This window comes from Pelmatolapia mariae, linkage group LG5 (genome assembly GCF_036321145.2).
Source record: "Pelmatolapia mariae isolate MD_Pm_ZW linkage group LG5, Pm_UMD_F_2, whole genome shotgun sequence".
In the NCBI taxonomy this organism is placed as follows: domain Eukaryota; kingdom Metazoa; phylum Chordata; class Actinopteri; order Cichliformes; family Cichlidae; genus Pelmatolapia; species Pelmatolapia mariae.
The window spans coordinates 125352-150226 of record NC_086231.1 but is presented as its reverse complement, the minus strand read 5'-3'; the positions used below and the strand labels follow the sequence as shown (position 1 = coordinate 150226).

The following is a 24875-nucleotide window of genomic DNA, read 5'->3' as shown; positions in this document are numbered from 1 at the left end:
ATTAACTGGTTGGACACAGAGGACATCGAAATGCAGCTGATTGAACTGAAAAGCTCGACTCTGTGGGGGTCAAAGTTTGCAGAACTACAGACGCAGCTGGAATCCACAGCTGTGCGTGTTCATGGAGCTGCATGTTCACCTGCTGGACATCACTACCTGACAAGTTTAACTGTCTTCAGAACGTTGCAGAGGCCTTATTGACAGTATTTGGCTCTACATATCTGTGTGAGCAGATTTTCTCTCACATGAGTGTCCTCAGGTAGCCTCTGAATGCTGGACACTCGGAGACCTGTGTCTCTGAGTGGGAGACCAGAGATCACATTAACATGTGTGTCTCTGTATTAACAAACATGCCATATTGGCCCAGTTTATTTATCTTATCATTGTTGTGAGGAGACCATAAACAGCATTTGCATTTTCTGTTGTACAGTTCATTTGCTGTTATGGATAAAAAGTCTTTTTTTGTTTCAAAACAGCTGATAACTATTCGCTGATAGCTGCCAACATCTGTGAACAAATATAATTCTATAAAGTTGTTCTATATAGTGTGTAACTGTTCATATAGAGCGTTATTAAACTTATTGCTAATGCAATCATATGGCACAGTGACTTCTGAGGAAACTTTAGATGGCACTCATCATCAGAAAGGTTGCCGACCCCTGCTATATATGAATGCTTCTGCTCAGTGTCTTCAAATGGTTGATACTGTGTATCATGCTTCTCTGAGGTTCATCACTAACCGTAAATCTCAGACTCATCACTGTGAGTTATACTCTCAGGTAGGACGGCCTGCTTTAGAAAGTCATAGGAACTCTAATCTATACAGTTTTATATATAAGGCAATACTTTATATATATATATATATATATATATATATATATATATAAGGGTTGCTGCCTTCTTATATATGTTCCCTGCTTGCAATGAAACATGCTGGTCGGTATTCTCTTTGTCTGCATGGTTACTTGTTGCTTTCTGTTCCATTTCCCCAAACTGAATTTGGTAAAAGGCCTTTTGTTCATTTAGCACCCTCGGCTTGGAACAAACTGCAGAACGATGGGAAAATGACTGAATTCATTTCATTAAGTGCTTTTAAATCTAAACTAAGAATCCTTGAGGGCAAGTCCATAACATGCAACTGTTTCAATTAGAGTAATGTGAGACACTTGCTGCTGCCTATCTTGGCCAGGTCTCCCTTGAAAAAGAGGTTTTTAATCTCAATGGGATCTTCCTGGTTAAATAAAGGTTAATAAAGAAATAAATAAATACCCTTTCTACCTTTCTACCTACCTCTTCATCAATGTAGATGGCGGACATCGCTTTAAAAAGCACTGAAGCAGGAAAATGGCTTCAGTTGACTGAGGATAGAGAAGGGTTCTTCATTCCCACGGTCACCGGGCTCTGCTGACGCTGCAGGGTGTGTCGTCATCACCAACCTGATTGGTTCTTTGGTTAATGATGTTGTCGCCACAATCTCCATCCGCCCACACCTCGTGCTGCCATGGTGACCGCCGTCGACATCACGTTACCGTGGAGACGGTGATAAGCGATCACAAGAAAACGCGGGCTCATTTTTATGCTGCCTTTTTTTCCTTTTCTTTTTTTTTTGCAGCTGATCGAAGTGATCGATGTTTCTGACGCGGTGACGTCATTCTGTTTCCTTCTTCGTGCGGGAAGTCAAAAACCTGCTGATCAGCCAATCTGCAGTTCGTTTGTGCTGCATCCTCCTCTTCCTTCTCTCCGTTTCTCCTCCTCCTCGGCCCCGATGCTCCCGCCGGCCCTGCCCGGCCTCGATGCTCGGTCCGCGGGCTGGCTGTAGCTCGGTGAATCGGTGCACATCGTCGGTCCGTCATGGTGCAGAAATCTCGCAACGGCGGGGTGTTCCCCGGAGCGCAGGCCGACCAGAAGAAGCTGAAGGTCGGCTTCGTGGGTTTGGAGGCCGGAGGGACGGACTCCAGCAGGGACGGTGCTCTGCTCATAGCGGGTGAGCAGCTGTGTGTGTTATCTTTAATAACCATAGCAGCTGATTTCACTTAAACGTATACGGGACACGTCACCTGGTCACTCTGTCACTAAAACCTGCAAACCTTTCTCCTGAAGGTTAGGACCAATCAGCTTCATGGTGCAGGTGTTTACTGAGAGGAGGCTTGAATGTGATTGGCTGATCCACCAGAGCAGCTTTGCATGATTCACAGCTCAGAATAATCCTTCTTTATCTTGCTCTGGACGCCTCAGATCATTCTCAGTCTGAAACAGGCTGTTTTAGCTCCTCCCCCTTTAAGAGCTATTCTGTAATTATATTATTAATTAGTAAATAATAACTGTATTGTTTTTCCTTGTTCGTTACTGTTCTTAATGTGACCACATGCTGGGATTAATAATTAAGTATTTCTGATTCTGCTTTCCTCTGATTGGCTGCCCCTCACAGACAGATGGTTTCACAGTAGATTTACTCCCACATCACTCCCATACTGCCCCCCAGTCCTCAGCAGCACATATAAGCGTCCGTGTGCCTGTCTGACATGTTTCTGTGTCCAGGTGGAGACGAGGGGCCTCGGCGGCAGCGCAGCAGCGTCTCCGGGGGGAAGAAACCTCCCAAACGAAACGCCCTCTACAGACGCCTGCAGAACTTCCTGTACAACGTCTTGGAGAGACCCCGAGGATGGGCCTTTATCTACCACGCCTATGTGTACGTACCTGTCCGCACACCTGCGTGCTTGCACCAATGTAACAAGCAGGAGAAAAGTGGGATTTGGCAGGTGGGGACAGCTGGGCGGTCCTTAATATTCCCGCCCTCTCTTCCCCACAGCCGTCTCTCAGAGTGAGGTCACTAAAACGCAGATCTTTCCTGTTCTGTGTTCAGGTTCCTGCTGGTGTTCTCCTGCCTGGTTCTGTCCGTGTTCTCCACCATCAGAGAGTACGAGAAGAGCTCAGAGGACGCGCTCTACATCCTGGTAACCACGCAAACATCACGCTCCACCATCACCAGTTTGCTTACATTTTATGTCCACAGTGTGAATATTTTAGATCGACCAACTTTCAGGCCTTTTTTTCAAACACTGAAACTCGAGGCAATGTTTGAACAAGAAGATTTCCAAAGACAAAAGCCTGAAATTTCCACTCTGAATGAAACTGAACCAGGATCTTTGGAACAGACAGGAAATGTCAGAGTGATGCTAATTATAATATATAATTATTATAATATGAAGAAAGTCGAGCCCTCGAGTAAAGTCTCATATTTGAGCACATGATAATAAAACTTCATGTAGCATCAGACTGTGCTGTGTGTTAAATATGTGCGTGGTTTTGTTTTTTCACACACTGTTCTGTTTTTAGTTTACAGTAATACTTTAAACTGAAATATTAGACTCAGCAAAGTAGGCTGGTAGAGTCGGTCTACATATTTAACACAGTTAAACTCCAAAATTTGGTTTCATTTGGATGACCTAATAATATATTTTTGTTTTTGTGGTACAACAAAGTCATATTTACTCACACAGCATGACACCTGAATGAAAATTTTCTCCACTTTATGACCAACAAGTTCTTGATGAAAATCATTCTACATACTTTATTTTTAGTATTGTGAAATATTTATATAAAAATCGCAAATGTTACTAGTTGTCTTTTGCAATCCCCCCCCCCCCCCCGAGTCCTCAGCAGCACATATATAAAGTTGTTGTCATATTTGAACTGCAGATAGTTTGAATGTGTCGGTCCCAGATTACAGATCCATGCGGGGAAAGCGTCACACTTCCATCTTTTTTAAGACCGTCATGTTCAAACACTGATGCAGATTTCAGTGTTAAAAAAACGTCTGAGAGAGACGCACCATCTTTCAAAAAAATACAGCTTAAAAACTTAGATATAAGAAGCGAAAAAAAAAACAACCCCCCCAATATGTTTTCAAATTTTGTACCATAATTTTTTTATGCAAATCACAGAAAGCAGAGCGGAAGGCTTAGCTCAGTGGTGTCCAACTCCAGGCCTCAGGGGCCGGTGTTGCAGGTTTAGACATGTCAGCTGATTTAATGACCTCCTCAACATGTCTTGAAGTTCTCCAGAGGCCTGGTAATCAACTAATCATGTGAGTCAGGTGTGCTGACCCAGGGTGAGATCCTGCAGGACACCGGCTCTCGAGGCCTGGAGTTGGACTCCCTTGCTTAGCTAGCGTCAAAGGCAGGGGTCCCCAATCCCAGTCTACGAGGGCCGGTGTCCTGCAGGTTTTAGATCTCACCCTGGGTCAACACACCTGAATCACATGATTAGTTCATTACCAGCCTCTGGAGAACTTCAGGACATGTTGAGGAGGTCATTTAGCCATTTAAATCAGCTGTGTTGGATCACGGACACATCTAACACCTGCAGGACAGCGGCCCTCCAGCACTGGAGTTGGACACCCCTGCTTAGCTAGCCTCAAAGGTTTGGCTCGATGTGAAGCTGGTCGCACACGTGATGGTGCTTGAAGCGGAGATGAAACAAATATAAAATAAAGTTAGTGACGGTTCTGTTCAGCTTCAGTGTTTCATTCTTCACGTAAAGCTGGATATATTCTTCTGAACACACGTGTGCTGCTCTGATCGTTAACAGCGTGTTGTTGTGGTGTAACAGGAGGTGGTGACCATCGTGGTGTTCGGGGTGGAGTACATGGTGAGGATCTGGGCTGCCGGGTGTTGCTGTCGGTACAGAGGGTGGCGAGGTCGACTGAAATTCGCCAGGAAGCCCTTCTGCGTCATCGGTGGGTCAGAGCTGAGTGTGTTTGTTGGTCACGTCTGCTTCATTATCTCTGAGCTTCATCCACAAATGTCCCTGAGGACCTTCTAAAGGTCTTTACTTCCTCTGGTCTGTAGAAGGTTTGTAGAATTTAAAAGCCAAAGCCGATCCCACCGCTTGTTTGCTGTGTAGCCTCTGCTGCTCTGTTCCTCTTCTTCACCCTCAACAAGAGAGAGTTCAGTTGGTGGTGAGAAGGACCTGTTGGACTTCAAAAGTTCTACAAAAGGCGGAGGCTGTGGTTTCACTGCACTCCCTTCATCTCAGCATCTCCAACTGTGTTTAGGGTGGAGCTGGACCATCCAGCCTTACTGCTGATGAACTCACGAGCTGCTGATGAAATCAGCTGCTCTGCAGCATTCAGGCGTGTTAACACAGGAGGAAAGACATCAAAGTGATCTTAGAGAAGCAACTGTTGCCCATCAGTCTCAGAAGGGTTTTAACAGTATTGCTAAACAAACTGAAGTCCATCGTTGTACAGAGAAAGAGATTCTCCACAGGAGTGGACCGTCACCTCAAGGTCAGGCCGTACAACAAACCCCAGAGCTCTGCCTCACAGCTAAGGCCTCTGCTGGCAGGGACAGCACTGTACAGCACATTTAAACACAACAGATGTTCACCAAGTGCTGCACAACGAGTAAACAATGCAACACAAATGATTTAGGAGTTACCATAGGGTTGGGCCCATAGGTGTGAATGTGAGTGTGAATGGTTGTCTGTGTGTTAGCCCTGCGGCACACTGGGTGTACCCCCCCCCCCGGAGTAAAAGTACAACAAAAACAATGAATAATAAAAATTTGAATAATAAAAGCCAAGAAGCTGCACTGGGGTCAGTTAAAGTTAGTCGGCTGCTTGTATGAGTCAAGCAGTCAGTTTGGAATCATTAGAAGGTGCTGATCAACAGAACTAAGCTGTAGTTTAAGACTGAGCTAAACATGTCTTGATGCATTCTCAATCATCCAGGAAAGTAAATCTCCAAAAGTTGATTCTGTTCATCTGGACGTAGCGTTTTGTGGGAGAAACGTTTCGTCACTCATCCAAGTGACTTCTTCAGTCTCAGCTGACTGCAGGTTTCCCCAATCTTATAAACAGTACATTTGCATAATGACTGAAACCAGCCCACTGAAGGAACAATGGGCTGGGAGGTCAGTTCCTTAATCATAATTATGCAAATTCCCATGACCATTGATCAACAATCACTGACTAAAACCCACTGATCAAAGACCACTGATCAATGGCCATGAGTACCATTCACAGAGAGTTGGGGAATGGCTGCAATCACAGCATTGTAAGATGGTGACAGATGTGACATCTTTCACCATGAGATGAGCTAAACATGCATGTGCCAGGAGTCCAGCAGCTGCAGTCGTGTTACAGATGTTTTTTATACAACATGTAGATATGCAGGGACAGTGGGAAATGTCACAGTCTGTCAGTGAGTGGGATAAATCACTAAAACAAATGCTTTCATTGAGTTTGAGGACTTTTTGTGAGAGGCAGGTTTTAACATCAGCTCCACAGCAGGTTAGAGAGCAGGAGGCGGGTTTAAGAGGGAAGGAAATCTGGGTGTTGATTCTTCGTGGGAGTGAACGCTGGTGCGACTAGCTGCTGCTAAAATCTATAAAAGATCTCGACTCGTCCTCCACAAAGAAATGTACAATAACCGTGTCATTTTGCAAAATGTGCTTACTACGCAGTTTTAATCAGCTAAGGGCCCTTTGCTCTGTCACCCAACTCTCTGCCAGCATCTGTACTCGGATACTTACTGAAACTCTCTGGCTTCTGGTTAAATATCAAATTGGTATTTTTGTCTGTTGTTGTTTTATTCTTCTGCGTAAGGTGACGTCGAGTGTTTTGAAAGGTGCATAAAAGAAAATGTATTATCATCATTATTATTAAAAGTGGTAAGTAACATGATGATTTCAAATCCAGACCCAAGCTGCAGCGTCTATAATGGAAACAGAAAACCCCGTGGGTTTGTGCCAGTGGGGCAATGTTAGAAGAATAACTACCAGTGCTAATGGAAAGGACCAGTTCATTATGGTACAATTAGAAAAGCCATCTCTGACCTACCTGTAACCTGTCTGTCTGCAGACATCATGGTGCTCATAGCATCCATATCAGTCCTGGCTGCAGGGACTCAGGGAAACGTCTTCGCCACGTCGGCCATCAGGTCGCTGCGGTTCCTTCAGATTCTCCGAATGATCCGTATGGATCGCCGAGGAGGAACCTGGAAGCTGCTGGGATCGGTGGTCTACGCTCACAGCAAGGTAAAACTCGTATGTGTGAGTGACGCCAGCTGACGTGGCGCTGACTTGTCAGTGGTTACAGATCAGCTAATGATCACTGTGATGAAACACTGAGAATCTGGAACAGGACACGAAAGTTTAAAAACTGACTGAAATCAAAGAATCAGAATATTTACAGATCTAAGATTGGTCCATTATTTGAAGTATTTCTGACTTTACTGGATGTTGAATAGAAAGGGAGGAGACGGCACGCAGCAAAGGGCCGCGGGTCGGGCTCGAACCCGAGCCGCTGCTCTGCAGTCGTGTGGTCGCCCGCTCACCCACTGAGCTCAGCTGGCACCCAGACTGATGGATGTCAAAGGTCAAAGCTTGTGCTTAACCCCACATCTGAGAACGTACTATACCAGGACTACAGTATTAGAGAAACTACAACAATGAGCTGCAGTATTGGTTTATTACTTTCATCTGTATTGATCGGAGTTATTGATTAGATCAATGTTTCACATATGCCTCAAAATAGAAAAGAGTATAAATAAAATTTAGAGTCAGTCTATTTTTGTTGGTTACCTGTTTACCTGTCAGAGTATCCTGGAAGATGACCGGATCTCAGCAAAGTTTGGTCTGCAGTGTTAGGAAGCAGGCTCAGAGTGATCGTTGGACCGTGGACTCTGGAGTGATCGTGGGGGTCTGACTATCCAGTCTTTTGGATTTGGTTTGTAGACATGTGGGGACGCAGGACAGTGGGGCTGCTGCTATGAGCCGTTAGGTGTATAACGAAAGTGCGAGCTGTGACTGAGAGAACTGACAAAGGACTTAAGAACGCATGAAGACGTTCAGCAATGTGTGGATCCGAATGCGTGATCGTGCAGACCAGAACCTGCGTGGAATGGAACCTGCTGAAGATGCTGAATTATCTACGTTCTGCAAAGGAATCTGACTTTGTATGCGTGTTCATCGAAGGATGAACGTATGGTCAGTGCTCACTTGTCTGCTGCTCTGAACTCGGATCGCCTCGTGCAAACTCACTGCCACACCCCCAGTTCCTGTTGGAGTGGTCCTCGACACGGAGCGGACCAGCCCAGTGTTTCCGGGTGGAAGGCCCCACTGTCAGCCTTCAAAAGAAGCACACCAGTGGAAAGCACCGGGGATCGTCTGGCTCTGAAGCAGGAGGATTTCTTTGTGGATGGAGGTGGCAGTGAGGCGCGGTCGCTGCTGCAGGCTGTGCTTTGTGTGCAGCTGTGCACAGCTGGTTTGAGATATTGGAAAAAGCGGAGTGGACTTTTCTTCCTGTGCTGTTTGTCACTGCAGTGGACTGGTGAGCGATAAAACGTGGACCAAACATGAGCCATGAACTACATTTAGTTTTTTTGGGTTTTTTTTTGCAAATCTCTTTTTATTAGCATTTTTTTCCTTTTTAACAAACAGAAAGTACTTAAAGGACATTGTAGAGTAATCATAAGAAGGCAAAACAAGACAACAAAAAAATAATAATAATAATTATAAAGACAAAAGGAGGCAGTGGAGGAGTTACAGTTCAAGTTAGAATTTAATTATAAAATAGAATTTAAGATTCCTGTGTGAAACCAAAACCTTCATATTTAAAATTTGTAAAGATTAGAACGTTTGTCCACATAAAGGACAGTAATATCGGTTTCTGCCACTGAACCCCTCATACAAATTATATACAGGTCTAAAGATAAAGCACGCATATAATAAAAGAGTTGCATCCATAAAAAGAGGAATACTTGTCGTTGTTGTTATACTTTCCAGATCAGAGTTCTCAGAGAGTAAAAAGTCATTTCTTGCGTCAGAAATGATAAACATTGACCGTTTCTTCCAGTTCTGAGTAAAGAGCTGTAGTTTCAGTCGTAATGCGAAAGTTGTAGTTGTATGTAGTTGATAGTATCCTGAAAGAATGTCTCATCCTAGGAAGCTTGTGTGATTCCAGAGTGTTCTGGTTTTCAAACCCACATCCTGGGAGCATGGGAGAGGTCGTACCTTCTTTTATTGTTTTATGATAGGATAAACGTATCTATGTCTGTTTTACTCTAAGTGCATTTTGTTTAGATGAACTGCTGGACTTCCAGGCCAGCAGGTTAGGAAGTTGGTTATGGACACACACACACACACACACATGTCTGGTTTGCTATCCTCGTGGGGACATCCCATTGACATAATGCTTTCCCTAGCCCCTTACCCTAACCCTAACCATTAAAAATGAATGCCTAACCCTAACCCTTACCCTAAACCTAACCATAACCTAATTGTAATCCTGACAGTAAAACCGCATTTTGAGTGTGAAAATTGCTTTCAACCCCGAGGGGACCTGGATTTTGGTCCCCACGGTGCAGAAAGTCCCCACCAGGATAGTAAAAGTCAGATTTTGGTCCCCACCAGGATAGTACGAACCCGTACACACACACACACACACACACACACACACACACACACACACACACACACACACACCTAAACATCCACATTCCAATGTAAAGAACAAACACCCACTGATGTATAAATAAAGAACAGGGCAGTGGCACGGCACGAGTCTCAGAGCCCGCACTTCTGTGCGAGTTCTGTGGCTGCCCTTGCTTGCAAGTAACTAACTGCAGTGTGTGTTTCTCCTCTCTGATTCTCAACTGAAGAAGTGTTTTAGAATAAATCTCCTGACAGGTATCATTCACTGTTTTCCAGAATGGGTTAATTTTGGAACAAGACCAAAAGATATGGGAGTGGTTAGCTGCCATTTCACCACAGTTTCTCCAACAAGGCTGCTGTATGCCCACCTGCTTACTCCTAATGTGAGGAGTGATAAAAAACCTAATAAGACATTTCCAATTAAATTCCTGCCACTGTAGGGAATTTGTAGACGTTTGAAGTGAACCACATAACTGGTACCATGTTTCTTCTGTAATTGATAGTTTTAGTTCCTGTTCCCATTTTGTCTTTACATATAAAGAGGTAAATCTTTGATTCTTCATCAAATTGGAGGATAATTTGGATGCTAGTTTAGTAGTTTTCTGCTGGTAGGCGTCGCACATCATTTCAATTAAAGGGTTAATCATCTCAGCCTCAGCTATCTCTTTATTGTAATAATCTTGAAGTTGTAGATATCGAAAAAAATCCTGGTTTTCCAATTCAAACATGTCTTTAAGCTCTTGAAAGCTCCTAACTTTGTCCTTTTTGGTAATTAAACAGAGAGCAGTCAGGCCCCTGTTGGTCCACTCTTTGAAAGCCTTGTCACAGTGTCCTGGTTTAAAACTCTTGTCCATCTCAACTTCCTGTGGCCATGTTTCAGTTTTAAATGTTTGATAATAGAGTGAAGTGAAAACTGGGATATGGGATCGAGTTCTGACTTAATGTCAGTTAAGGTATTTTCTCCTAACAGTGTCTGGACATTAACGTCCGTGCTATCTTGTGTCTCAATCTGTTTCCACTTTGCAGTGTATGAATTATCACACCGTAGGCATAGAGGGCGTAATTGTGCTGCCTGAAAGTATAATTTAAGGTTAGGCACAGCCATGCCCCCTTTGTCCTTTGGCAGCTGCAGAGTGGGGAAGCGTATTCTTGCCTTTTTGCCTCCCCAGATGAATCTCGACAACATTTTATCCCAGGCCTCCAACTGTTGAGGTGGGATTTCAACCGGCAGTGCCTGAAACATGTACAGCAGCCTTGGCATTATATTCATTTTTATCACATTTATTCTGCTGCTAAAGTCCAGCGGGTATGTTGACCACCTCTCCAAGTCTTTCCTAATAACATCCGTGATCGGAAAATAACTTGAAGTGTACAATGAATCTGGGCTTCTTGTTATGAAGACTCCCAAATATTTCATTTTTTTAGTTTTCCAATTGATATTAAGATAAGATAAGATAAGATCCTTTATTACCTTTATTAGTCCCACACGTGGGAAATTTGTTTTGTCACAGCAGGAAGTGGACAGTGCAAAAGTTATGAAGGACAATTAGAATAAAATAAAATAAGAATAAATACAGTACACAACTGTACAGAATAGAATAAAAATAGAATACTATATACAGTAGAATAAAATAGAATAAAATATACAATAGGATAAAAATAGAATACAAATGCTATATACAACAGAGTGAAAAATACAACGGTGCCAGAAAGATTATTGCACATTTGTGTTATTGCACATTTGTGGATGTGTGTGTGTTGATCAGTTAAAGTCTTTGTTGTGGAGTCTGACAGCAGTGGGGAGGAAAGACCTGCGAAATCTCTCCGTCCCACACCGTGGGTGCCGCAGTCTCCCACTGAAGGCTCAGTGCTGTCACAGTCTCATGCATGAGGTGGGAGATGTTGTCCAGCAGGGATGACAGCTTAGCCACCATTCTCCTGTCACTCACCACCTCCACTGGGTCCAGAGGGCATCCTAGAACAGAGGTGGCCCTTCGGATCAGCCTGTTCAGTCTCTTCCTGTCCCCAGCAGAGATGCTGCCACCCCAGCAGACCACACCATAAAAGATGGCTGAGGCCACCACAGAGTCATAGAAGGTCTTCAGGAGTGGGCCCTCCACTCCAAACGACCTGAGTCTCCGCAGCAGGTACAGTCTGCTCTGCCCTTTCCTGTAGAGGGCGTCTGAGTTATGAGTCCAGTCCAGTTTGTTGTTCAGATGAACACCAAGGTACCTGTAGCTGTCCACAGTCTGAATGTCCATACCTTGGATGCTCAGTGGTTGCAGTGGAGGATGTTTGTGCCTGTGGAAGTCTACCACCAGCTCCTTGGTTTTACTGGCATTGATCTGGAGGTAGTTCAGCTGGCACCAGTCCACAAAGTCCTGAGTCAGTCCTCTGTACTCCTTGTCGTCCCCATCAGTGATGAGGCCGACTATAGCAGAGTCATCAGAGAACTTCTGCAGGAAGCACTGGGTGGAGTTGTGGGAGAAGTCTGCAGTGTAGATGGTGAAGAGGAACGGAGCCAGAACCGTTCCCTGTGGGGCCCCTGCAGACGACCCTGTCCGACACACAGCCCTGAGTCCTCACATACTGTGGTCGGTCGGTGAGGTAGTCCAAAATCCAGGTAGTGAGGTGATGGTCCACTCCAGAGTTCTCCAGCTTGTCCTTCAGAACCGAGGGAAGAATAGTGTTGAAGGCACTGGAGAAATCAAAGAACATGATTCTCACAGTGCTCCCAGCGGTCTCCAGGTGAGCGAGGGAGCGATGTAGGAGGTGAATGACGGCATCATCCGCTCCAATGCCAGGCTGGTAGGCAAACTGAAGTGGGTCCAGTGATGAGCTCACAAGGCGCCGAAGCTGAGCCAGGACCAGCCGCTCCAGGGTCTTCATCAGGTGGGATGTCAGAGCCACCGGCCTGTAGCTGTTGAGGTCCTTGGGGTGTGAAGTCTTTGGCACTGGTACAACACAGGAGGTTTTCCAGAGCTGTGGGACTCTTCCCAGCCTCAGGCTCAGGTTGAAGAGGTGCTCCATCACACCACACAGTTGGTCCGCGCAGGACCTGACGACCCTCGAGCTGATGCCATCTGGACCCGCTGCCTTCTTGCCATTAATCCTCCTCAGTTCCCTCCTAACCTGGGTGGTTGAGAGAGACAGGCTGGAGCCTTGTGTTGATTGTGTATTGGATGCTGTTGTTGGGGGTGGGGAGGAGTGAGCAGGGTGAATAGAGGAGGTGTGAAGTGTCTGAGGTGTCAGAGGTGGAACAGCAGCAGTGGGGGTGGGTGAGTCTGCAGCCGATGTTGGAGACTGCCTCATGGCTGAATCAAATCTGTTGAAGAAATGATTCAGTTCATTTGCCCACCTCACATCCCTCCCAGGCAGAGAGTTCTGATCTTTGTGGCCTGAGATGGTTCTGAGGCCTCTCCAGACTTCACCAACGTTATTTTGCTGAAGCTGGTTCTCCATCTTCTGCCTGTAGCTGTCCTTCCCATTCCTTATCAGTCCCCTCAACTCTCTCTGCACCCTTTTCAACTCCTCTTTGTCTTTGGATTTGAAGGCCCTCCTCTTCTGCTTGAGGACGGCTTTAATTTCTGGGGTAATCCAAGGTTTGTTGTTGGAGAAACACCGTACAGTCCTGGTAGGTACGGTGTTATCCACACAGAAATTAATATAGTCAGTAATACATGTAGTAAGGCTGTCGATGTCCTCTCCGTGGTCGTCACAGATCACCTCCCACACAGTCGACTCAAAACAATCCTTAAGAGCCTCCTCGCTCTCCTGCGACCATCTCTGTACTGTGCGGGTGGCTGGTGGCTCCCTGCGCACTAAGGGCTCATACACAGGGACAAGGTGCACCAGGTTGTGATCAGATCTGCCCAGGGGAGGGAGAGGTGATGAACTGTATGCCTCTTCAGCATTGGCATACAGTAAGTCCAGTGTTTTATTGTCTCTGGTTGGGCAGGTCACATACTGGGTGAAGGTGGGCAGTGTGGAGTCCAGTGAGGCATGATTGAAGTCCCCTGATATTATGAGGAGGGCTCTCGGAGATTGTGTTTGCAGTCTGCTGACCACTGAGTGGAGAGTGTCACAGGCTGCATCCGCGTTGGCCGAGGGGGGGACATACGCTGTTATCGCGATAACATGCGAGAATTCCCGGGGCAGGTAGTACGGACGCATGCTAACGGCTAACAGCTCAATGTCTCTGCTGCAGAGTTGTTCTTTCACAGTGATGTGCCCAGGGTTACACCATCTGTTTCACAAACACTGCCAGTCCCCCTCCTTTCCTCTTACCGCTCTCTCTCGTCCTGTCCGCTCGCAGCAGCTGGAATCCCGGTAGTGTCACACTCGTGTCCGGAGTTAGCGGTGTTAGCCACGACTCCGTTAGCATCATGATGCTACATTGCCGGTACTCCCTCTGTGACCAGGTTAGCGACGTGAGCTCATCCAATTTATTGTGCAAAGAACGTACATTTCCAATAATTACAGAAGGAAGAGATGGTCGGTAACGTCTCCTTCTCGGGCGACGGCGCTCCTTCCCAGCACGACACCCCCGTCTTTTCCTCCTCAGCTCGCTGGGAATGTCAGGTCTGTCCGCCGGCAGTACTGCTGTGGGACGCAGCGCTAACAGCTGATCCTTACTGTAAACAAAGGATCCCTGCTCTGGGTCCCCACACACGGGTGAAAAAAGTAGAAAAAAACTAAGAAAAACGACCAGAACTAGCACAAAACGGTAGAACATGGTTGCAGAGTCTAATTACTAATACGTTAGTTATAGAAAAATTACGAGAAGAAAAGATAAGAAAGAAAGAAACTCGGAATGAGCAGAGCTGCTGTAAAGCTTTCTTTAATTTCTTTGCTCGGTACATAATTGAAGTGAATCATTTGTGTTTTTGCGATGTTCAGTTTATTACATTTAGGTTTAAGACTGAGTATTTTCAGTGTGTGAATATGTTTGAGTTTTATGAGAGAAACCGTGGTTTGTTTCATGCTCTGTTACATGTTTACATCCTCTGTGAGGTTTGCTGTACCTGACTGCTAAACCTTCATTATAGAAACTGACAAATAGAAAAATGACACCTCAGATGGGACTCATTCATGAATTATAAACCCATTAAATAAAGAAAGAAAAAACTTTATTTAAAACAACCCAACAGAAACAAAAATGGCTCCCAGTGCTGGGTCACCCTTGGAAATGGAAACGGTATCAGCAAATCAAACTCTCCTCCCATAATGCACTGCGGGGTATGGAACTGAGTGAGCTCGGTGCTCCTTTAAACTCGTCCAACTCTCCTCCTGGAAAATCGATTAAAGAACACAGGAAGTGAATCTGTTCACGTCATCAAATATTGCTGATCAGGATATTCTGGAACGGCCTAAAAAACTGTGGAGAACCAACACGACCAGGAAGAGGAGCTAAAAACGAACACTGAACACACAAAAAAACAGTTTTTCAAATGGAACAAATGAACACAAATCTCACAGATTGTCAAACGAGTGAAGTTTAAAGGATCAGTTCACTCAAATAACCACAAAACTCATAGCTGATGTCATCTAACCGATAAAGGAGGATCCTTCTCTCTGTCCCGGCACCTGGACCTATTCAGACGACATATTTGGAGAGAAACATCTAAGAGTGGCTGGCCAACCCAGGTTGTAACCAACTAACCGTCCGAGGTGAAACAAGGAGAAGCTGATGAGTCTGATCCTCTTCAGTACCCAGAGAGGGGGGAAGACTTCTTGGGCCTCAACCCACTCACTGACGAGGGGCTTATGGCTACTCTCTATAATGTTCTACATGGAACTTCAAGGGATCCCATAAAATCCAAACCTGGAAAGAATGCGTTCCTGTCAGGAGACTATGAGGATGAGCTGGCTGAGAGAGTGCGGAGCACAGTCCAAAAAGAGGCTGAGAGCATCAGAGACTTTGCCTACATGTATCAATCACTCTGCAAACGCTGGAAGCCAACTATAAGTGAAGGTGATGTTGTTAAAGTGATTTTGAAAAACGTTAACCCTCAACTAGCCAGTCAACTAAGGAGCATCTGGGTTAGTTACATCTGGGGATGAAGTTGTCCGCCTGGGACGCAACAACTGGAGAAGGACCGACACAATCAACTGCAATATGTACGGAGAAAAAGTTTGTGGAAAACAATCCAGAAACCTTCTTCCAGTGAAACCTCTGCACTGCCAACCAGCAGAGCCCAGCTACCTCCAGCCTGCCATGTCCTGCCTCCACCCTGATTTAACGTCGACTGTGCTGTTAACATTTATGGACATTTTCACCATATTTATTATAATGGAACCAACATTCCTGCCTCTGGTCTCTACCTGTGTGCACTACCACCGATCCTCACGCTGCTCCTTTATATGGCGTATATAACTGTACAGATCTGTGCAGGAACATCTTTAAGTCTCTTTTTTGGTTTCTCTGAAGGAATTTCAATGTAAAAATCTACAGGCTGCTAACGCACAGATTCCAAACTGTCTTTTATTGTTCTTGTAACAGTGACAATAAAGATCTATTCTGTTTTATTCTATTCAAGTTGGTGCTGCAGAGGTCACCATGCACCAGCTTCATATCCATGGTGGAGAGCTCATAAACGCAGGACTCACCCTTCAAATTCATCAAGTCCACAAACCTTTAGAAATTCAGGGTGCACTCTCTGACCGGCACCTCCAAACCTTGATGTCATAAACTGTCAGGTCATGTAGTCGAAACTTTTTTCTTACTTTTAGACTAGTTCACAGGTGTAGTCGTTATTTTTCTCTTAACGGACGAGGAAATTAGTCTTAAGGGAATATCCTTAACTTTCAGTGTGTCATAGATTCTGAACCTCGAGCTGTGGAGGAGCTTAAAGTAGAGCTGCTGTGCTACTAGAAGCCAGTTGAGCGTTTCAGCACATGAGCAGGATGCCTCCCGGGCTCTCCTCCTTCCTGACTTTACCCTCTAGTCTCTCGCCCCCTGCAGGAGCTGATCACAGCCTGGTATATCGGCTTCTTGTGTCTCATTCTGGCAAGTTTCCTCGTTTACCTGGCAGAAAAAGAAGATAATGAACAGTTTGAGACATATGCTGACGCCCTCTGGTGGGGACTGGTAAGATGAATGCACATACACACCCACACCTCACCTGAGATCAGGTGAGGTGCTGTTTGCCTGTGATTAGTTATCTGAGCTGCAAAGCAGCAGGTATAAACAGCATGAGGTCAGCTTTACTGAGCTGTAAAATCTCGGGATTGATGTTGTTACAGCATCACCTTGATCACAAACTACGCCACCGTCGAACTCAAACACAGCATAAAATTCAATGAAATAGTAAGACGGGTGAAACAGAGACATAAATGATCTACAGCAGCGGTCCCCAACCCCCGGGCCGCGGACCGGTACCGGGCCGTGAGAGTCGAGGCTCGGTGTGAAATTTATGGTTTTCAGGGTTTTTATCGTTAACTCGGTTTCCCTGGGTCTTTCCTGTGTTGTAGTTGTGTGTCTTATTTTCAAAGGAATATTTATGCGTTACCATAGCAACCGGAGAGCATTAAGGGGCAGAGAGGAGGATGTTACTCTCAGTGTTGTTGGTGCATTTCAGGAGGATGCTGCTAATAAAGTTACACAATTACACAGTGAATTCACGTTTATTGTTACAAAATACCACCGTTTTTGTCTCGGTTGTATCGTTTTATTTTGTCGTATTTATCCGCCACACCTTACAGGCCGGTCCGTGAAAATATTGTCTGACATTAAACCGTCCGTGGAGCAAAAAAGGTTGGGGACCGCTGCACTGCAACATACCTCGCTGGCTGACCCACGCTCTGAGCACGTCACACATGCTTTTAAGAACATTTGAACTTCCTCCAACTTAAATTGGCCTCTGCTGCTTCAACATGGGTGTGCACCTTACTCAGTTGCCCTAACCCTAACCAGCAGAACCAACATGCAGTACAATAGTTCCTACATGAGAATTTCCGCAATAAATGACCGAATGACATATAAAATATGCGTAGTGCAAAACAAAATACATGAACTAAAAGTATGGCAGTAAAAAACACGTTCACCTAATCAGTACACACAGGACATCCAGCACAGGTGTAGTGCAGGTGTGTACACCTGAGCTGAAACAACTGGTGTTTCCTCCTCCGTGACGGGACGATGTAGTCGGTTTGTTTGTGTCTCAGATCACCTTGACAACCATCGGTTATGGAGACAAGTTCCCCATCACCTGGAATGGACGTCTGCTGGCTGCAACCTTCACTCTGATTGGAGTTTCATTCTTTGCTCTGCCGGCTGTGAGTCAGTCTTTTATCTCCCTGGGTTTACCTGAGACACCTGTTCGTGCCAGCTCACCTGTCTGTGTTTCTCTTCAGGGGATTCTGGGTTCTGGCTTTGCTCTGAAGGTTCAGGAGCAGCACAGGCAGAAACACTTTGAGAAGAGACGAAACCCCGCAGCAGGACTCATACAGGTGAGCCCACGCTCTGTGAGAATCTACACTGGCACCCTCACCTGAGACCTTTTAGGAGTCAGCTGCTTCCTTCCTGTGTCGACAGGCGGCCTGGAGGGTTTACGCCACAAATCTGAGCCGAACCGATCTGACATCTACCTGGGATTATTACGAGAGGACAGTGTCTGTCCCCATGTATAGGTAAGACTGCACCTGTGCACCTGCAGCCAATCCCTCCTCAGGGATTCTGACACTGTGTGATTGTGAAATTTGTGTCTGCAGGCTGATCCCTCCTCTCAATCAGTTGGACTTACTAAGGAACCTCAAGAACAAATCCGGACTCTCATTCAGGTCTGAAAGTTTCCACACAACGACTGCGCCATAACTGCACCAGTGAGCCAAAAACCCTCCTCGAACTAACCTGAGAACACCTGAGAACATTTCAGGAGCTAAAATACTAACAGCCACTTTGCATTTAATAGTTATTATTAATCTCTGTCTCTCTTCCACAGCATGTCTTTATCCTGTCTTCCTTCTCTCACCCCAACCAATCACAGCAGATGGCCCCGCCCCTCCCTGAGCCTGGTTCTGCTGGAGGTTTCTTCCTGTTAAAAGGGAGTTTTTCCTTCCCACTGTCGCCAAAGTGCTTGCTCATAGGTGTCGTATGATTGTAGAGTCTTGACCTTACAATACAAAGCGCTTTGAGGCAACTGGTGCTGTGATTTGGAGCTAAATAAATAAAAATAAACTGAATTGAATTCAGAACATCCAAAACCAAAGGGTGATGTCATGCTGACCATGTCACTGTTTGGCTCATTGGTGTTTAACTGAAGAACAATAATAATCTTTAATAATCTGATGAATAATCGTCTTTAAAGTCAGTGATTAATGGCAATCTTTATCTCCCTGCAGGAAGGATGTTCAGCCCGAACCTTCTCCCAGGTCCGTGTTCTCTTCTCCGAGGACTCACATCAGATTTCCCAACATCTTATTCAATCATCGCTTTAGAAACGTTCAGCTGTCACATAAAGCCTTTTAGATCCATGTTGCCTTACATCCTTCTATTTGAATATTCCCTTTGGTGAAGTTCAAGAAGTGAACCCTCTGATGTCTAAGTCATCAGCAGCAATCACCCTAATTTTGTCTTAAATGGTTCCTCTGAGTCTCTGCAATCAGGGAACAAAGAAATATTTCCAGGTTTAACACCCGTGTGTCTGTGTAGGTTTTCAGCCATCAGGTCATGGTACTATGAGGAGCTTGGAAAGAAAGGACCTGGACTTCTTACATGTTTGTGATGACCTTTCACCCCTCATCCAAGAGGTGTCTTGGTTGAGGTTCGTTGACCCATTATTAATCACGTTCCTCATCTCATGAGCCACGGTGTGAAAAAAGGTGTCGGTCGTTATCACCAGAGGTTTCGGGTGAGACCACTGTAAGACCAAACATGACGGGGTGAGGTCTCACAGCTGAATTAGACTGTTGAATGAGACGTGAAACGTCTTCCAGTCGTTTTCTTTCCAAGCTCCTTAGTTTTTATCACCTATGAAGACTAAAGTGTCAGAGGGTTGAATGTTATCTGTTTGGTTAGTTGTGTAATTATATGACCATAACCTAAAGGGATTTAAGAGCTGATCATTTTCCAGATGTGACTAACAATCTCCTGGTCTGTCTCCTCCCTCCCACAGTCAGAAGGTGAGTCTAAAGGAGAGGGTCTTCTCGTCTCCTCGGAGTTCAGGAACCAAAGGCAAAGGTTCTCCTCAGCACGGTGGGTGTTGATTTCTTTAATGTTTTTGGTCTGGGAGTTATCCTGATACTGATGTCAGCTACGCGCTAAAGGAGCCTTTAAACATAGAGTCAGACAACACGCCATCCACTGATCGTTGGGAGGGGGGGGTCAGCCTATTTCATAGGATGGGTTGAACCCCAGGACCCTCAGGCTGTGAGGCAACATAGGTAACCACTGCACCCCTGTGAGCTGGTGGTTACTGGTTTGTGCACATCAAGGACTGGCAGTCATATCCAGGAGGAGCCATTTAAGCAAAGAACGTAACTGAAGTAGCACTCTGTCTTCCTTCCTTCCTTCCTGGTTCCTCCCGTTCGCCCAGGAGTTGCACCTGGAATGGGTCCTGCTCCTGGCATTGGTCCTGGAGTACCTGGAGGTCCTGGGGGAGTCCAGGCCTTGCGGCGTTCCCCCAGCATAGAGCCCAATTTGGAAGAGAGTCCCAGCAAGGTTCCAAAGAGCTGGAGCTTTGGGGAACGCAGCAGAACTAGGCAGGCCTTCAGGATCCGGGGAGCAGCATCCCGTCAGAACTCTGAAGGTAAGACCGGCCAAGCCGAGCAGTGCCGATACCAGTCGCCCAAAAATCTGCACGAAAATCACATGTTCAGAAAAGTCAGCAGCTTGTCCTGTTTGCATACCAGGACACTCTGTAAGATGTGGTCTGTCTTTACTTAAGCATTAGTCACTAAACTGCTGTTATTTTGAGATCAAATGTTTGATTTAGAAGACTTCAGCATTATCGTGTTTGTCAGCCTGGAACCGAATCCACCCGAAGGAATCAGTGAATCAGGGTTCACCTGCGTGGCAGGACAGTTTTTATTGGACTTGTTAAAAACTCCCAGTTGTTTTAATCTTTGGGCTGAAGGAGGGACAATACTCGGTGTATACATGCTCAATCAATAATACTTTATTTTCATACAATTCAACACTTATGAGCATAAGAACCATCATGATGGGGAGAGATGCCTGAAGAGGGTCACAGCATGTCTCAAAATGGTGACGGGTTACTCAGCCTTTTATAGCCCATAGTGGCCCCCACCTATTTGTAAAAGCCTAAACATTCACATGTTTTCTCTCTTACGGCGCCTAAGTTATGACCTCGGCTCCCTGTCTTCATTCTCTAAGGAAGGTGGGGGTATGGAATGTAGTCTGTCTCTCCTGAAATAGGCACAAGGTCTCCTGCACACAACATTCTCTTCATGATTCAGCAGTATAATATGTCAAGAAACAGTGTAACACATTCACAGCAGATCAAGGATACAGAGTGGTGCACACTTATCTAATGAACTACGTAATGATTATATTCTTCTAACCCAAATGTATGATGGGAACTTGACTACTCACACAGCACACAGTCTAAACTAAAAGATAATATATGTCCTACAGCTGTTAACATAAATCAGCTATCTTGACTACAGGCATAAAGTAACATATGTTTCTACTAATAATCTCACAATTCCCCCTTTGATCTCTCCTTACTGGAGAGATCACTTACAACATGCACTCCATCGTTACAAGGTCCAGTTCTTCTTGGTCCTGAGGCCCTCTGTCCCCCTTTAACGGGTCGACCATATGCGGAATGACCTCTGCGTTTAGCAGTTCAGATGCAAGAAAAACTATGATTACAACAACAAAATACAGACGACACTCCCATCGCTCCCCAATTTTCCCACAGCTTTATTTCGGTGCTCCAGTTTTCCACCCCCATTTTGGTGCCACCTTATACCTTTCAAATGTACTTAGACTAGAACCTCTGTCTAAGGAGCTTTTAACCTTTATTTTATTGCTGCAGCTACCAGTATCTTCCAGTTGGGTGATTCTCAGCTTCTTTCTTCGACCTCTGGGGTTAGACCACCCTTTAGTCGTTGCACAGATCAGGGGATTATTCTGCCCCGATTTCAAACAAAGATCTGTGTAATTTTGGGGTCACAGCCGTGTCCCCCTTTTTACCAAGAGCCTCTCGAACCTCGTTGGTCTGATGTTCCTAGATTTGGCCAACCCCTTCATGGTTATTGCTGTGTTTTATGGGATCCATCTTCTCGAGGAGCCCAAACGCCATGACACTTGACCCCAGTTGCTGTCTCGGCAGTCCCTAAGTCTGTCTCTGCTGTGAAGGGTCCTCATATCTCCGTGTCGTCATCTGGTGTCTGTTCCTCTCTCTGTAAGAGACAGAAAACCAAAACACCTCTCTCCCTAGCCTTGATAATCTAATGTTGTTATCCATTGTTCTTCCAGTGATTCAAAAACAAATTAACCAATTTTTCTAACATTATAAGCTTAAGTTTTACCATACCTAAATTATTAAACCCACAAATAAAGTCATAGAATGTTCATAAAACCATTGTTTGATGTTCAGACTCAACTTCCACTCCCCCCTTTTTGACACACTCCCATGTGTCAATTCACCGGAGCTAGAAAAGGAAGTATCAGAAATTCTTCTCTCGCGTACTGCTGCTCCAGCCTTGTCATCCTGTGTTGGGGAATACAATCAATTTAATTCTCACGTTAGATCTGTTAAACTCCTGGCTCTGCCCAGGGACTGCATCCGCAGAACTACCTAGAAACAAAATCTGTGTGTTAATGTGAACTACACATTTGAAAACTCCCTTTTTACTCACTGTTTTTTCCCTCATTGTCGAATGCATCTCTTAGTGTCACTGTTTTAAATCTGTCAATTAGAATCCTTAAACATGAAGTAAACTGTGTCCACAACAAGTCAACACAGCTGTAACTGTGGCCAATTATCAATCAATTAACATTCAATCACAAAATGATTATTATATGCATGCTTTAGTCAACCACTCACCCTGAGGATCTTCAATCCCACAAAATTCCCTTCTCCTCATGTAATAAAGTCCGTCATGTTTCCATGCCCTGGTAACTGATCCATCCAGAGCTGTAACATATTAAAATGTACATACAACAAGCCAACCCTCTTTCACCCTGAGGATGTCCAACTCCATCCTAGTGGTTTGCCAAATTATGATTATTCAGAACTCCTTTCTGTCTCTAAGTTTTGGAAAATTTTATGCTTGTTGTCAAACTTTTAATTAACCTCCTTTGGTGGTAAAAACTGTTGGTGTGGTCAAGTGGGAGCTATAGGAAACAAAAGCTCAGGACAGAACAGTTATCAGTCATGTACTTTCTACAAAATTTGCATGTTTTATTTCATATTGATTCTCTGAGTTTAAGGGTATCTTTTAATTTGAATTTCATTTTGAATGTGGCAAGACATTCATAAATATTGTTAAAGTTTTGGTACTTTCCTTTATAAACCTTAATTAACTTTTTACAGTGGCCTGCTATGGTGAATAGCAACATATTCCAGTCATGAGTGATACCAAAAGATCTCCCCACTGTAGCATTTGGCATTCCCAATAATATAACATGATACCTTAATCAAAACACAGCTAATAAAGCACAGTTTTCTTAATGCAAACATCAGTGACTCAAAATTAGCAATCAAAGGGTTAAATCTGCAGTTCCACACTCTCATGTGGAGCTACCGTCTCCTCCTCCAGTCTCCCTTATCCTCCTGCTCCTGCAAAAACAAACCAAAACAAAGCGAAACATCCACCCTCTCTTGCCGGCTGGGTGAATTTTTTGTCAGCATTTACTAATCCTAAAGTTCGTGCAGTCTTTGTCTCAGTATCAAGTCAGTCCATCACAGTCCAGTCACATGCATTCATTCACACACATTCATACCAGATGTTGCTGATAATGGAGTCTCATGCAAGACCTATTCGAGCCTCCATCACCAGCAAGATGACGTCATCATTTTAAAGGAAACTAGTCCTTGTCTTTTGGACTGGATTGACTCGCTGCCATCCTTTTAGACTCAGGACTTCTCATATTATCAATGTCCCATATTAGTGAATTTCTCCAAAGCCCATTATAATCATGGAGAAACACACTTTGCAACTGTTTACAATAATAATATTTTATAGCGCTTTAAATTTCAATCTTTCAGGCCTGGATTAAAGAGCTGATTGTTAAATCATGAACTCACAAAATATCAAAATATCACCACCAGTGGATCACACCTCTCAGATGTTCTTATCTCAGTGCACTGTAACAAAAACGAAGACAGACATAACCAACAAAATACTAATAAAATAACACAAACTAGGGCCCGTTGCAGACATGTCCAAACATAAAATCATCCCTCTCTCGCTTAGAGAAAGAACACAAGCCAAAGCTCACTGATAAAATCAAGCTAGCGCTAAGCAAAACCAAAAATTCAACCAGAAATTCACAGGAAGGTTTTACTTCCTGCCGGGACAATATTGTGTAGGAATGAGAACCTCAGGTACCATAGCACCTTTTGTTCCTCCTTGAATTAAATTTCAATCACAGAAAATGCGGTACTTCGACCTAAAACTTACACTATTAATTCATCATTTTCACTCTGTGCCACTGTTCCTCACCAGGCTGTGTGAAGCACAGCAAAGAATTCAGTCAAGGCCTTGAGCCATAAACAGACATCACGCACAGACATTGTTTTCATAACCAAACCGTTTTAGACCTTATTCCTTGAATCTATATAAATGCTCTGTGGGTGACATAAAACACATTTTAAGTAATCAATGGCTTCTTATAAAAATTATATATTGGGATGTTTGTGTGCAGCATTTTGCATATCAGCTTAAGCATTTGTTAGCAAAGCATTCTTCATTGCATCAGCGTGTGTGTGTGTGCGCATCACTCTTTGTTGCACAAGCGTGTTCATGTGTATGTGTATGTGTATGGATCACTTTTCAGTGAATTGAATCAGCATTTTGATTTGTGCTTGTGTGTGTGTGTGTATGTGTGTGTGTGTGTGTCATTTCTCACTCAATCACCGAGTGCACATCTGTTCATGTGTGTATTTCTCTTCATTCTGAGTTAATGTATGTAGATGTGTGTGTTTGTGTGTGTGTGTTCATCACTTTCCTGTTCTGGTGTCTTGGGTAAACCACGGCCTGAAGCGTGCCCTGGGGTCCTGCCCTCCTCCTTTTCAGTCTGTTTGCGACCATTGCTGCTGCTGCTGCTGCTGCTCAAAGTTCTGTCCATCCTGGTTCTGACCCCAATTGGGGCAGTCCTTTCTCCAATGTCCATGCTCACCGTAGGTGAAACCTGCATCTTCTTCTTCTGTGTTTTTTGTCCATTCTGAGGTGCCTTCTGACCTCAGTTGCTCCTCCTGTCTCGGTCACGCCCTTTTTGCTGCTGTGTTGGTCCATCACTGTCCT

The 24875-nt window shown here is 44.7% G+C and overlaps 1 protein-coding gene across 2 annotated transcripts in view; it reads left to right on the top strand.

The window, feature by feature from the left end:
• The first annotated feature begins 1479 nt into the window (after positions 1 to 1479).
• The window catches only part of LOC134627308 (potassium voltage-gated channel subfamily KQT member 2), a 38662-nt gene continuing 15266 nt past the window's right edge, over positions 1480 to 24875 (top strand). For both annotated transcript variants that reach the window (XM_063473266.1, XM_063473265.1), the window contains exons 1-13: positions 1480 to 1984; positions 2539 to 2689; positions 2864 to 2954; positions 4612 to 4738; positions 6865 to 7040; positions 16402 to 16527; positions 17604 to 17714; positions 17793 to 17888; positions 17974 to 18068; positions 18150 to 18218; positions 18780 to 18809; positions 19553 to 19632; positions 19973 to 20185. In XM_063473266.1, the coding sequence (XP_063329336.1) occupies positions 1852 to 1984; positions 2539 to 2689; positions 2864 to 2954; positions 4612 to 4738; positions 6865 to 7040; positions 16402 to 16527; positions 17604 to 17714; positions 17793 to 17888; positions 17974 to 18068; positions 18150 to 18218; positions 18780 to 18809; positions 19553 to 19632; positions 19973 to 20185 (1498 nt within the window). In that variant the 5' untranslated portion in view covers positions 1480 to 1851. The remainder of the gene's footprint in view (positions 1985 to 2538; positions 2690 to 2863; positions 2955 to 4611; positions 4739 to 6864; positions 7041 to 16401; positions 16528 to 17603; positions 17715 to 17792; positions 17889 to 17973; positions 18069 to 18149; positions 18219 to 18779; positions 18810 to 19552; positions 19633 to 19972; positions 20186 to 24875) is intronic.